We start from the raw sequence: 14,623 nt of genomic DNA on the forward strand, positions 1-14,623 counted from the left end.
AGCTAATCATAGGAGAGCCTTAAAAAGTTTATCTGATCTTCTCTCTCTCTCCCAATTTTTTTTTGGGGGGAGGCAACCAAATTTTTGGTAGCCTAAAAAACAAAAAAAAAGTTTATCTGAGTAAGATAAAGGCCTATCTATGCATTTAAAAAGTAGGAGTTATATATTAAAATTGGTATCTATTTTGGGATTGATCTGATTATTTTTCTTTCAAGGATCTAAATGACTTTATGCATAGGGAAAAAAATCAGAAGGAATATTTGCCAAACTCCTAAGCAGTCATCTCAGGAGAATATGGGAGGCCTTCATTCTCCATGTTATACTCTTCTACAATGTTTGCAAGTTTATAACAAGTAAATCTACAGATTCAATGCAATTCCTATCAAGATACCAATGGTGTATTTCGCAGATCTTGAAGAAATATTCCAAAAGTTTATATGAAACCACAGAAGACCCAGCAATCTTGAGAAAGAAGAACAAAGTTGGAGGAATCATGCTACCTGATATCAAACTAGACTACAAGGCCATAGTTATTAAAACAGCATTCTACTGGCATAAAACCAGACATAGAGATTAATGGAACAGAATAGAAAGCCCAGAAATAAATTCAATTAATATTTGACAAAGGAGGCAAGATATACAATGTGTAAAGATAGTCTATTCAATAAATGATGCTGGGAAAATTGGGCAGATCCATGCAAAAAAAGAAAAAGAAAAAGAAACCAGACCACCTTCTTATACCATACACAAAAATAAACTTAAAGTGGATTAAAGACTTATATGTTAGACTCAAAACCATAAAAATCCTAGAAGAAAATATAGGCAGTAAAACCTCAGACATTTCTCATAGTAATATTTTTTAATGATATATCTCCTTGGGCAAGGTAAACAAAATAAAAAAATAAATGAATGGGGATCTATCAATCTAAAAAGTTTCTGCACAGTGAAGTAGAACACCTGGCCAGCGTGGTTCAGTGGTTGAGCATCGAACTATGAACCAGGAGGTCACTGTTAGATTCCCGGTCAGGGCACATGCACGGGTTGTGGGCTTGATCCCCAGTAGGGGTCATGCAGGAGTCAGTCGATATATGATTCTCTCTCATCATTGATGTTTCTATCTCTCCCTCTCCCGCTCCCTACCTCTCTGAAAAAATATGTTAAAAAAAAAAGAACTTATAAAACTCAACACCAAAACAACAACAACAACAACAACAAACAATCCAATTAAAAATGGGCAAAGGACACTTCTCCAAAGAGGACATACAGATGGCCAACAGACATGAAAAGATGGTCAATGTCACTATTCATCAAAGAAATGCAAATTAAAACCACAATGACATATCATTCACACCTCTCAGAATGGCTATTATCAATAAATCTACAAACGTGTTGGGGAGGATGTGGAGAAAAGGGAACCCTCTCCTACTGTTGGTGGTAATGCTTACAGATTGGTGCAACCACTGAGGAAAACAGTATGGAATTACCTCAAGCAATTAAAAATGAAACTGCCTATGACCCAGCAATTCTACTTCTGGAAATATGTCCAAAGAAACCCAAAACACGAATTTAAAAGAATATGTCCACCCCTATATTCATTGCAGCATATTTACTATAGCCAAGATTAGAAAGCATCCCAAATGTCCATTAGTAGATGAGTGGCTAAAAAAGATGTGCTACATTTAAGCAATGGAATACTACTTGGCAGTAAAAAAGAAGGAAATTTTACCTTGTGCAACAGCATGGATGTCCCTGGATAGTATTATGCTAAGTGAAATAGTCAGAGAAAGGTAAGTACCATACAATTTCACATATGCGGAATCTAATGAACAAAATAAACTAACACATAAAATAGAAAAACTAATTGATAGAGAACAGATTGACAGTTGTCAGAGGTGAGGGGGCTAGGTGAAAAAGGTGAAGAGATTAAGCAAAACAAACAAACAAAACTCAGACATGGACAATAGTATGTTGATAACCAGAGAGAAAGGGGAAGGTAGAATAGGGTAAGGGGCGGGAATGATAAATGGTGATGAAAGGATACTTGACTTGGTGTGGTGAACACACAACACAATATACAGAATTATACACTTGAAACCTATAATTAGCCAATGTTACCCAATAAATACATTAAAAATAAGTAAAAACTTTAAAGAAATCATTTTGAAACACCAGATGTATATATCCTAACACAAGGTGATGCTTTGCTGCCAGAAACCAAACATTGAGACATTAGAAGTTAAATGTGAAAAGGGAATCCGGAATGCTTTGGTCAACCTTAATCGCTCTGAATGGTCAGAGCTAGCCACTCATTGTTTAGTTGAGACATTAGTAGTTAAAGCAACTCTCACCTGTTAATCATATGTAAATTTTTGCTGACTGTCTATTATTGGAATTTCCTGCCTAAAGGATATGGGTGTATCTCAGAACCCCAATAAAAGGGATGGCAAAGGCCAGAGCAGTGAGTAGTCCTCCCACTAGAGGTGGGCTCCCGCCTGGCCCCCCATTTTTCCAAATTGATTCTTTTCCAGTCTATTTTCATTTTGATTGCGGCCTTCTCCAGAAACCGGACCTGAACGGGATCTCTGAAACACGCGGGACGTGACAAGGGATCCCACACTTTGCCTTATTTCACCTCTCATATTTTAAATGTGTCCCTTTCAGTCTATTTAGTGCCACATCTATCTATCCTATATAATAAAGAGCTAATATGCTAATGGTTGTCACGCCATAACGACTGATCATATGCTGCGGCAGGCATATGCGTGGCTGGGCGGGGCTGCATGCTTGGCAAGGCACATGCAGGTGGGCGGGGACTTGACACTGCATCCTTCTGGACAAAGCCACAGCGGCTGCCTGAGGCTCAGACAAGCTGCGGATGGTGGCTGCCGTTGCCCAGGGCTGGCCTGAGGCTCAGGAAACGAGGGCCGGGCCAAGGCTCAGGCAAACTACGGTGCCTGCGAGGGCCGAGGCTCAGGCAGCCGCGCAGCTGGCAGTGGCAGCAGCAGAGGTGTGATGGGGGTGTCGCCTTCCCCTGATGGCCAGGTTGCCTCCCACAGAGGGAGGCTAGTAGAGGCAGCAGCAGTGAGGGGGTGATGGGGGTGGTGCCTTCCCCTGACCGGCCATGTGGAGCGATCCTAAGCTGTCAGTAGGATATCCCCTGAGGGCTCCCGGACTGTGAGAGGGGGCAGGCCAGGCTGAGGGACACCCATCCCCATGCACAAATTTTCATGCACCGGGCTTCTAGTATATATATAAAAGCTTAAGCAACCAGACAACTGGCCCATAGCTATGACGCACACTGACCACTAGAGGGCAGATGCTCAATGCAGGAGCTGCCCCCTGGTGGTCAGTGCACTCCCACAGTGGAAGTACCGCTCAGGTGACAGACGGGCGCCAGATGCTGCCACTGCCCACGGACACTCCCCCAGTGTGCCAGAAAGTCCCAAGCAGCAGGCACAGCGGGCCGGGATGAGCGGGAGCAGCGCAGCGCCAGCCCTGGCTCGGGCTCCTCCCCAGCGCCTGCCACTTCCCGCACTACTTTGTGCTGTGTGGGATCGACGTGGGCATAGCCCATCGAGCTGGTGGGTAAGGCTGGGTTGCGGCAGCACAGAGGTTCACTGATCCCCGCAGGCCAGGCCGAGGGGCCTCTACTTTTTATATATTGTGCCTTTTATTGGTGATTGTGTAGTTTAAAATTGGCCAAGCACTGTCTAGTGTTCCTAAGTGCAAGAAAGCTTTGATGTGCCTTATGTAGAAAACACATGTTGGATAAGCTTTGTTAAAGCATAAGTTACAGTGCCATTGGCTATGAGTTCAATGTTAATAAATTAAGAACATATATAAACAGAAACACATAGAACAAGGTTATGTATTGATCAGTTGAAGGAAATGTTGTGACCAGAGACTCAAATGAACCTAACCTTGTATTTTCTCTACAGACAATAATTCAATATTTGCTAACATAGTTCTCAGTGACTTCACAGAACATAACTACTTCCAACTCAACATGTAGCAACAAGAAAGCCACCAAATTATAGACCATTTTCTGGAACAACAGATCATTTTCCCCAAAGTCAAACAGTAGTTGTAGGTTTCGGACAGGATAACCACAGGGACTGATTATAGTGTTATTTCATAGCACACAGACTAAAAACATTAGAATAATGTAATGCGCAAAGTTAGAAAATGAGTATTACCTCCCCACAAAGATTAAGAGGTGGCTCCAAGGGGTGCATGTACCCCAGGGGCATGCAAATGAATCAATGGGGTAAGAGAATATTACATTTATCTATACTTATTAATCTCATCTTTAAATTCCAGTTTATTTTATAACTTAGTAATAGTAAAATATGTATACACAATTTATACACTCGACTGGTAGTGCCTGTTCCATTTCTGCTGATGTACAAGATCAAAAAAGTTGGGAGATCACCACTGTAGAGGATCAGAGTGAATAACTCAAAACAAATTCCAGGAGCACATGTCCTGCAGTGAGGAGAAAGGCTGGTGATTTTGATGACTAAGATGCACTGAGAACATCTATGGAAATCTGGGTTCTACTGCTGCTCTGCCCTAAGTTGTGATGATCCCCACCAAGTTGTGATGATCCTCACACAGGCCATTCCTACAGGCATCAATTAACTCATGGAAGAAATTAATTAACTGGTTGTAACACTCACCAAACAATCTGAGCTAGCCGGCCTTCCTGCTCTAGAAATTTGACAATTCTATGATTCAGTGAAAAAGACATAATAGCTGGTAAGTAAAACAAGTGTGTGCTGTTGCCTGGAGTCTAAAGGCTGAGGCATGCACTGATACAGCAACAGACTGTCCACAGAACACCACTTCCCAGACTGGGAGCATTCTATGGAATTCTTTTTTTTTACGTGTTTTTTGGTAAATGTATTTTTATTGATTTCAGAGAGGAAGGAAGAGGGAGAGAGAGAAATATCAAATGATTCGAGAGAATCATTGATCGCTGCCTCCTGCACACCCCCTACTGGGGATAGAGCCCCCAATCCAGGCATGTGCCCTTGACCAGAATCAACCCGGGACCCTTCAGCCCGTAAGCTGATGCTCTATCTATCCACTGAGCCAAAACGACTAGTGCTCTATGGAATTCTTTAAGAGATCCTAGACTGTTAGTGTTATCTTATATAGTTAAAATAATCAACTGTAATTGCTCAGCAAAGAGAAAGAAATAAAGAGTAAAGAAGGGAGGGAGGGAGGGAAAAAGAGAGAGAGAGAGAGAGAGAGAGAGAGAGAGAGAGAGAGAGAGAGAGAGAGAGAGAAACATAACCATAACCAGTGCTGGCAATCTGCTGCCATTCCAGTAAATGAGGGTGTTCTATTCCCTGGGACACTCTCATTTCTCCAGTCTCTCTTACATCACCTGATCATAAACAAACTACTTTCTCTGGTGCTCAAGGGTAGAAGCAGGGAGTATTTCAACCCTAAAGGAAAAATGGCTGCATATGACACTGAAAGATGGAAATCAGCCTCCAAAGAGGACTGACTTCCTAAGGATATTTCAAGGACAATTTTTAACAATACTCAACTTTCACAGTATACACTGAGAGTAGAACCAAACCCCAAATACAGTAAGACTCATTATAATAATGTAAGCTGAAATTTGTTACAATATGCTTTTATGGTACTTCATATTGTTTAAAGTGCTCTCATATAACAGTATCATTAACATACACAGCAGCCAAGCAAAGACAGAACAAGAATGGCAGTTCCCTTTTCAGAAATCAAGTGCAGTAATAGAAAATGAGTTTTGAGCCAAATAATACAGGTTCAAATGCCAGGCATATTGTCCAATTTTTCAGAGCCTTAGTTTCCCATCAGTAAAATGGGAACAGCTAGACTTCTGAGGATGAGTCAAGTGTACAAGTCACATGTATACAGTACTGTGTATCCTTTCATGTTCCACAGGAAATAGTGCAAGTTCACACACCTACTATGACTAATCCCCAATTCCAAGCCCCATGTTCAGAGGTTCAAGAAGAATGTAAAAGGTGTTCAAAAGATAGAACTATTTTTGCTAAATTTATGAAATGCTCTCTTGAAGACTCACAAAGCATACATGTGTGTAGATGTGTATGATGTAAAGGCTCTAATAGTTAGTATTTAGTATAAAGCTGGTTCAACATGTACAGAACACTTCCCAAAAGTGCATTTAAATAATGAAATCCTTTTTTGCATAATTAGTATAAACATATAGATCTAATGTTCTTCTGGACATACTTTTGGATGAAAATACTTTAGAAACATTGATTCCGATAAGTTAATGTATAACAAGTTAATAGTTTCCGATTAATATTTAATATTAATAAAAGTATTTAATAGGTTATAGGACAAAGCACAAGAAATCAGGGATACCTGCAATATCCGCCACACCAGCTGGAATCCAGCAAAAAGCAAGCGCTCACCTGCCCCGCAGGCGGAGCACACTTCGCCTCACTCAGCAGCGGCGGATCGGACCATTCCCTCCCCCGCCCTTTTCCGCCACCACCTCCATCCCTTCCCGCCCATCCGCACCTAACCAAGGGCAGGGGACGGGGCAGGGTAACATGGTGCTGTGAGAACAAGCAACCCCGCAATCCGCTGCAGCCTTTCTACTTCCATCCCACGGTGGGTGCAAAGCCACACCGCCGCTCCTACCTCTCCTGTCTCTAGTGCAAGGTCTACAATACTTTAAAATTGTTTTAAAGCACAAAAACTTCCCCGCTCCCTGGAGCCCCTCACCTTCACGAAAGCAATCGGGGTTGTGGTACCTTCGATATCTAACAGGATCACAGTGACTTCGGCTGGCACCGAAAGCACGACCATTTCCCTACCGGATGCTACCACGGAAATCGGCCTACTGGACGGGAGGGCGGCGCCGACTGCACCCCAGCACCGTCCTGGGCTTCCGAAAGCTCCCCAAGAACCTCGGGGCGGCCAACCACGTGCGGTCTGCAGCGCGAGGGGAAGAGGGCACCTCCACACCTCCGGAAGTGGAGACGGCCACCGAGTAAGGGACCCGAACCAGGGAGCTTGCCCAGGGCCGGAGGCCGAGACCACGTGGGTCGGGAAAGGGGCGGGCCGGCGGGGCTCCGAGGGGGCGGGGGAAAGGGAAGGCAGCGATGCCGACTGGCCGCCAGAGGGCCTCGGACCCATCCGTCAAGTCGGGCCTCGCGGGGGCGGGAACAAAGCAAGCGCGGGAGCCGAGTGCGCGGGCGCGCGCTCCCAGCAGACAGGTTAGGCGAGCCGGAGAGGCCGGGGCACGTGCCGACGGGAACCCCGCGAGTGGCGCGCCGGGGACGTGAGTGGCCCCTGCCCTCTACGACACCTAGTCCACCCCCACCCCCCGCCCACCGCGTTTGCATATTTACTGTAATCTAACCGGGCCTGCGCCCCTCCTCCCGACCTCGGTCAGCCAAAGAGGCCGCGCGGCGTCCCGGTGGGTCTGACTGCGGTGGTTCCGGCCGATCGGCTCGGGAGGCCCGCCGCCCCCTCTCGGCCCGCGCCGGTAGCAGGAGCGGAAGAGGCGCCGCTGCCCGCAGGGGCCGCCGCGCCGCTTCCTGTCGGCGGGTTCCAGCCGGAGCGGGGACCAAACACGCTTGCGCGCGGCGACGGCAGGCGCGCTCGCCGCCTCATCCGCCGGTGCCGGGCGCAGGACGCCTTTTCTGGAGCAGGCCGGCTGCGGAGCTCATCGGTAGCAGCCGCCGCAGCAGTTCCGCACGGGGGTGCCGAGGGCGGAGGAAGGCAGGGTGGACAGCTGTTGCTAGGAGGGGGCTGGACCGGACGCCAGAGACAAAGGCTCTCCAAGGCAAGAGGGACTCGGCCCTGCGGCGGCGCTGCTCGGGATTTGTGAACCCAGGATATCTCGCCCCTTCGTTTTTCTCTTCCGACGCTTCTCTCATCCCGAGCCCGCGACCTCGCTCCTCACCGGAGGGCCGCGATGGAGGTCCCGCCCCGGCTCTCCCATGTGCCGCCGCCATTGTTCCCCTCCGCGCCCGCTACTTTAGCCTCTCGCAGCCTCTCCCATTGGCGGCCGCGGCCGCCGCGGCAGCTGGCGCCGCTGCTCCCTTCGCTCGCTGCCGGCACCGCCCGGCAGGGGGCGCGCCGGGGCCCGCGCCACGTCACCGCCCAGCAGCCCTCCCGATTGGCGGGCGGGGCGGCTATAAAGGGAGGGCGCAGGCGGCGCCCGGACCTCTTCCGCCGCCATTTTAAATCCGGCTCCATACAACGCTCCGCCGCCGCTGCCGCGACTAGAACTGCGCGCCAGCACCCGCCGGCTGACAACGCCGCCGCCATGGAGGACGTGAACGAGTACAGCAACACGGAGGAGTTCGCAGAGGGATCCAAGATCAACGCGAGCAAGAATCAGCAGGATGACGGGTACCGCACGCTGCTCCCCTCTTCCCCCACCCCGCGCGCGCCCTTCGTTCCTCGAGAGCCCCGCGCTGGCCACATTCTTGCCCGGAGTCGATTCCTCGCGTGCCCGCGGGGCCCCGCTAGCTTGAAGAGAAGAGGAAAGTAGGAGACGGAGGGGATGACTCGAGAGGCCCGCGGCAGTGGGGGAAGGGCGGAGGGGTTGGAGGCGGAGGGCGGCGGCGTCCGGGCCCCGAGTGCGCAGGCGCCGCGTGGGCCGTGGGGGAGGGGCCGCCTCGCTGCGCCACATGCTGCAGCTGCCGCCGCCTCTTCATTGTGTCTGTTGGGGCCCCACGCGGTTTTCCTGGGCAGAGTTTAGGGAACTCGTGGCTTGGGAGCCGGCGAGCGCTGGTGCGCAGATCCCCAGACATCACCCTGAGGAGTTAGTTCGTTAGGTGGAACATTGGCTTGATAGCCGAGGAAGGAGGTGGACCTCAGTTGTGAGGGATTAGTTTAGGAAGTTGGATTTCTCTAAAGTAGAACCATGTTGAACATTTTGTTGGCCTCGTCCTCGTTTAAACTTGGCGTTATGCAGTGTGGGAGAGCAAGCTGTAAGGTGTTTTGAGTAAGTGACCTCGATGGAGCTTTGGAATCTTTGTGGTCTATTGATAATGAGTATCTGAAAACATGGGTTAAATTGCTTGCACTGGGGGTTAAACGTCCCGTACTTCCTTCATAACCCCTGAATTGAAGTGATCGTTTGGGCTGCTGCTAACCTTTAAAAAAACACTTTTATTTCTAGTAAAATGTTTATTGGAGGTTTGAGCTGGGATACAAGCAAGAAAGATCTGACTGAATATTTGTCTCGATTTGGGGAAGTTGTAGACTGCACAATTAAAACAGATCCAGTCACTGGACGATCAAGAGGATTTGGATTTGTGCTTTTCAAAGATGCTGCTAGTGTTGATAAGGTAGGAATGGGTTTTGCATGATGATACTTTTGTATGCCTTTTGCAAATTGTTTGGGGATTTGTTGTATATTGCTGTCAGATTAAATAAATATGTCTTCCAGGTTTTGGAACTGAAGGAACACAAACTGGATGGCAAATTGATAGATCCCAAAAGGGCCAAAGCTTTAAAAGGGAAGGAACCCCCAAAAAAGGTTTTTGTGGGTGGCTTGAGCCCAGATACTTCTGAAGAACAGATTAAAGAATATTTTGGAGCCTTTGGAGAGGTGCGCTGTGTGATTGTTTATGTGTGTTTATATAATATTCATCCCTGACCCACTTCTTACAGAATAAATTCATATGTCAGGTGAGGATGGGATTAAATGACTGCTTGGGGTCCTTCCAGTCACCATACTTGAATCACTGCTTTCTGGGCTGTAATGCAAACCAATTTCTAATTTATTTTGTAGAAAACATGGATGCTTTGGTATGGTCAGTGTTTGGACTTTTAACTAGTGGCACCTGTAGGGTATGAGAGGATCTTAAAGGAAGCTTTGCTCTCCCTTACTTAACAGATAAATCACATAGTTTGATGTTGATATTAAGCAGTAGTAGTCTCTAGACAGAAGTCATCCGATTAGAATAACATGTTATGTTGAAGTTTGCAAAGGACCTGTGGTATTCTAAGACCTTTTGGTAGCTTTTTGCCATTACTGGATGATCTTGAGTGTGCTTCTTAATTTCAGATTGAAAATATTGAACTTCCCATGGATACAAAAACAAATGAAAGAAGAGGTTTTTGTTTTATCACATATACAGATGAGGAGCCAGTAAAGAAATTGTTAGAAAGCAGATATCATCAAATTGGTTCTGGGAAGGTAAAGCCATTTTAATTATATTGAGGGTTTTGAGTTTCTTTTTATTAGTGAAATGATTTCTCAATCCTGTTTGCTTTTTAAAATTTGTCTATAGTGTGAAATCAAAGTTGCCCAACCCAAAGAGGTATATAGGCAGCAACAGCAACAACAAAAGGGAGGAAGAGGTGCTGCAGCTGGTGGAAGAGGTGGTACTAGGGGTCGAGGCCGAGGTGAGAATTCTTGGGAAATGAGTTGATAATTGTTTAAGCTATAAACTGCTAATTATGAAAAATTAAAGACATGAGAAAGTAAAGCCAGATATAACTTGTTTCAGGAAAATGCTCAGTTGAGTGGGTGAAGTTTTGGTTGTATTGTTGATTGGTTTCACCTTTTCAAGAATGGCTATAAGACTGTGTCATCACTGATGGAAAAATGATACTATTAACTGTTGTGAAGATTACACTGTACACCATGGTGTGATATGTTTGCTTGGGGAGGAGTTCTTGCTTTAAATTTTTTTAAATTGATTTTTAGAATGAGAGAAACATTGACCTGTTTGTTCCACACATTCATACATTTATTCATTCATTGTTTGGTTCTTGTATGTGCCCTGGCGGGTTCAAACCTGCAACCTGCAACCTTGGCGTGCTTGGGATGATGCTCTAACCAACTGAGCTACCTGGCCAGGGCCTAGGAATTCTTGCTTTAAAGTTAGATGGTCTACCTCTCTTCACCTTTGTCCTGATTTTCCATTCAGTTTAGGAAGCATGATACTAGCACAAGTGGACTTTCTGCCCCCTTTTTGTAATTTTCAGTCAAATAGCAATATAGATAACCTTTCTGCTTAAGATTTGCAGAGTAAGAGACAGAATACATCATTTTATGTTAAGATTGGGGAGGGGGAGTTCCAAAAGTTGTTTCCTAACAATCATTGTGCATTGTTTCAGGTCAGGGCCAAAACTGGAACCAAGGATTTAATAACTATTATGATCAAGGATATGGAAATTACAATAGTGCCTATGGTGGTGATCAAAACTATAGTGGCTATGGCGGCTATGATTATACTGGGTATAACTATGGGAACTATGGATATGGACAGGGATATGCAGACTACAGTGGTAAGAATATTTAACTTAATTTTATAACCAATGGTATTAAAATTCAGTGTTAAATTATAATCCCATTCTAAAATTGTGTGGGTTTCCCCTTTATTGAAATGCTTTGAGTTATGTTTTCAAGGCAATTGATAGTCATAGAGTGATTTTACTAATATAAATGTTCAAGAAGATGTGATATATGACTAGTTTATAATAGCTGTTACAATCTTGTTTCATATTTGACATGTTTTATACATTTAATCTTTAAGTATACTTATATAATGAAATTTCGTAAAAATATCTTGATATGATTTTTGTCTTATGAAATAGGCCAACAGAGCACTTACGGCAAGGCGTCTCGAGGGGGAGGCAATCACCAAAACAATTATCAGCCATACTAAAGGAGGACATTGGAGAAAACAGGTGTGTATAAGAGTATGAGACACCAGTGGAAATGTCTAATTTAATTTAAAGATCAATAGACAAAATAAAAACAAGTAAAAAATATTGTATAGCCTTTTTTTTTCTAAATTGTTAAATTTTAATTGCTTTTTGAGCCTGTTTTGCCTAAAGTGTCTATAGATCTTTAACTTTAAAGTTTCACTTCACTTTCCTTAGTATTACAGAAAAACTTAAAAGTTTTTCTGTTTGCTTTGTGTACCAGGTGATCTAGAGGAATAATTAAACATTTTTAGAACTATTAACAGGTAAAGTACTGAAATGGGTACAAACTTAAGGAAAACACGAATGTTGTCTTCTAACTCTGACATTATACCTTGTTTGTACCCGCCAGCGGGAACTTCATTGCAGGCCGTGTGTCACCCTGACCACGTCTATCTCTGGGGGTCGCACGTTGCGGGCAGAGCGCAAGGCATACACCAGAAAACGCTGTCCTGTGGTATGGTCTCTTCCAACTTCATGTACCAGCGTAAAGATTAAAGTGGAAAACTTCAGACTTTGGCTTCTTTTTTAATCTTTTTGGAGATTAAGTGTCTAAACTTAACTTAAATGGTTTTTTACAGGAGTTAAAGTACATAAATGCCTTTTTACAGCTTACTCATTTTGGTCTTCTGTTTAGTGTTGTATTTCAATTGTGGAGCCTCATTTTAAGTGTTCATTCTTTAAGATTTAATGCTTGCTTTTTCTTTTTATAGCTAATAGTGAAATCTACAAACCAAAACAAGAACTTTAAAATCTGGGATATAAATTAAAGATCATATGCACACAACAATTTTCCTTGAAATACAATAATCTTATTAAAATGTATGTCATAAAGTCATTTTACTTGGTTTACTAGAGATACTTCTAGTAGACTAATCTAGCACAGTTCAACCTGTGGATATGGGAAAGTTCTATTCCCAGATTCTTTTCTAAATAGATCTAAATTTGGTGTCATTTGGGAAACCGGGTGAATTTCCTAACTACCAAAACCACATTTGCCAATGAATATGCATGTGATCTTTAATTATTGAAGAAAAGAATAAAGTGAGGACTTAAAACAATTCATGAAAGTGGACCTTTGAAAGCTTGTCAGAGTTGCACAAATCTAATTGCTATTTTGTTTTTGTTTTTAGGAGGAGATTGCTAAAGTAACCCATCTGGCAGGACGACATTGAAGATTGATTGGTCTTCTCTTGCTCTAAGATGATTATTTTGTAAAAGACTTTCTAGTGTATAAGACACAACCGTGTCCAACTGTATATAGCCGCCAATTAGTTTTCTTTGGTTTTTACTTTGTCTTTTGCTATCTGTGTTATGATTCAATGTGGATTTGTGTTTATACAAATTTTATTTGTATGATTTCATGTTAAACCTCAAATAAATGCTTCCTTATGTGATTGTTTTCCTGCGTCAGGTACTAAATAGCTCTGTAAAAAAGGGTGATTTTAAATAAGCAATAATTAAGGCACAGTTTATTTTGTAAGGGGTATTGGTCTGTAAGGAGAAACTGTGGCCCTTATGAACAGCCAGCTACAGTGTCACCCTGTTCCCATTTTTGTTAGCTGTATCCTATGCTCCCACTCTTCATTTCCCTGTTAACAGGCTTTCACCACATTTCAGAATTCCTCTGTATCTGGAGACCTTGTCATGGAAGTGTCCATGTCATAGTGTTGTGATTAGTGGAAGCTTTCTAGGAGACCATGAGTCTTCCAGTGATTGTACTCTGAAGAAGAGTACCCCTTTAATGGCACAAAGCATGCTGGTTGCTCCTTTTATGAATGGGAAAGATTTTGCTTTGTTCCTGTCTCTGGAAAGCCATTTGTTGTGATTTGTTAAATATTTTAACTTAAGTGGTTTGTTAGAAAAACCTTTGAGTAATAATACCATGACTTTAATTGTTCTCTTGATAAAAAGTCCAGATGTACCCAGGAATAGAGCACTGTTGAACTAGTGGGACCTATAGTTTAAAGCTATCAAAAATAGTTACATTATCACAAATATTTTGGCAGATAAGTTTGACGTTACTAAAACGAGCAAAAGTTAAAATAAGGTATTTAAAGGTAGTGACTGAATTAAATTAGTTTTAGTTGGTATGTCACAGAAGCTAACAACTGTTTTCTTTGGGGGCATTCTTGGGAAGCTTATTGGGTGTTAACTGTTAATGTGGTGTGAACTCTTAGAAAAAGCCATGCTGGTAGCTCATTCTTTTAATGCAGTTAGTGCATGGGTTAAGTAGCTACGCATAGCCATATTAAGACAGGAAGAAATAGTAGGGAAACTATGAGTGTTATCTTAATGCAAATCTAAGTGTGACCAAGTCATGTCATTAGACCAATCTTGGTGCATTGTTAAAAAGCTTTAGCTCTAGATTTTGGGAGGATTTCCTGGGTAAATCCAAGCTTTGAATTTTATATTAAGTATAGTTATTGGACTTAAGGTTTTTTGAATTTTGTTTTTATGGTTCCATGTTATCCATTGGGGGTTGGGATATGTTCATATGTGGAATAGTTGACCTCACCTCAAAGTGTAAGCTTATGCTGATGAACCTGCCGTTTTTTATTTGGTGCCTGCAACTTTGTTCATATGATGTTTGTATTTGCTGGGCTATCAAGTTGCAAAACTCTTAGCCTTGTTTTGCTCCTGTTTTCCTATTTTGACCTTAAACCTAGGCCAAGTCCCAGTGTTGGCTATTGCAAGGGATTCTGTTTAAACGTACACCCCTAGAACAGAAGGGATGTTTTCATTTTAAGTTATGTTGTCAGTCAGTAGATGCAGTGTCTTTAGGGCAGTGAATCCTGTAAGTTGAAGTTTATGATTAGGTGACAAGCTGACATTGAGATTGTCCTTTCCCTGATCAAAAATGAATAAAGGCTTTTTAAACAAAATCCAAACTTTTCAGTCAAGTCTTAATATATATGAC

At 43.6% G+C, this 14,623-nt stretch overlaps 2 protein-coding genes across 11 annotated transcripts in view; one reads left to right on the forward strand and one right to left on the reverse strand.

Moving 5' to 3' along the window:
- ENOPH1 (enolase-phosphatase 1) overlaps positions 1–8,066 on the reverse strand; it is a 38,742-nt gene extending 30,676 nt beyond the window's left edge. For 2 of the 5 annotated variants that reach the window (XM_079778159.1, XM_079778158.1), the window contains exon 1: positions 6,751–7,530. In XM_079778159.1, the coding sequence (XP_079634285.1) occupies positions 6,751–7,164 (414 nt within the window). In that variant the 5' untranslated portion in view covers positions 7,165–7,530. Of the gene's footprint in view, positions 1–6,750; positions 7,688–7,936 lie in introns of those variants that run through there. The other 3 variants (XM_079778160.1, XM_079778162.1, XM_079778161.1) reach the window with 3 other exon arrangements.
- HNRNPDL (heterogeneous nuclear ribonucleoprotein D like) lies at positions 7,949–13,105 on the forward strand (the record flags this gene model as incomplete). 6 transcript variants are annotated; one of them, XR_013813828.1, is made up of 9 exons in its annotated part: positions 7,949–8,388; positions 9,164–9,332; positions 9,434–9,595; positions 10,055–10,186; positions 10,281–10,395; positions 11,113–11,283; positions 11,593–11,685; positions 12,056–12,160; positions 12,837–13,105. XR_013813828.1 is itself a non-coding variant. In XM_079778062.1 (8 exons), the coding sequence occupies 7 exons, from the start codon at positions 7,949–7,951 to the stop codon at positions 11,661–11,663; spliced, it is 1,260 nt and encodes a 419-aa protein (XP_079634188.1). In that variant the 3' UTR covers positions 11,664–11,685; positions 12,056–13,105. The 6 variants fall into 6 exon arrangements, 4 of the variants coding, with proteins under 4 accessions (XP_079634188.1, XP_079634187.1, XP_079634186.1 ...); XR_013813827.1 differs by having other exon boundaries at positions 11,593–12,160; XM_079778062.1 differs by having other exon boundaries at positions 12,056–13,105.
- Between the last annotated feature and the right edge of the window lie 1,518 nt (positions 13,106–14,623).

The sequence above is a fragment of the Cnephaeus nilssonii genome (genome assembly GCF_951640355.1).
Source record: "Cnephaeus nilssonii genome assembly, chromosome: 1".
NCBI lineage: Eukaryota > Metazoa > Chordata > Mammalia > Chiroptera > Vespertilionidae > Cnephaeus > Cnephaeus nilssonii.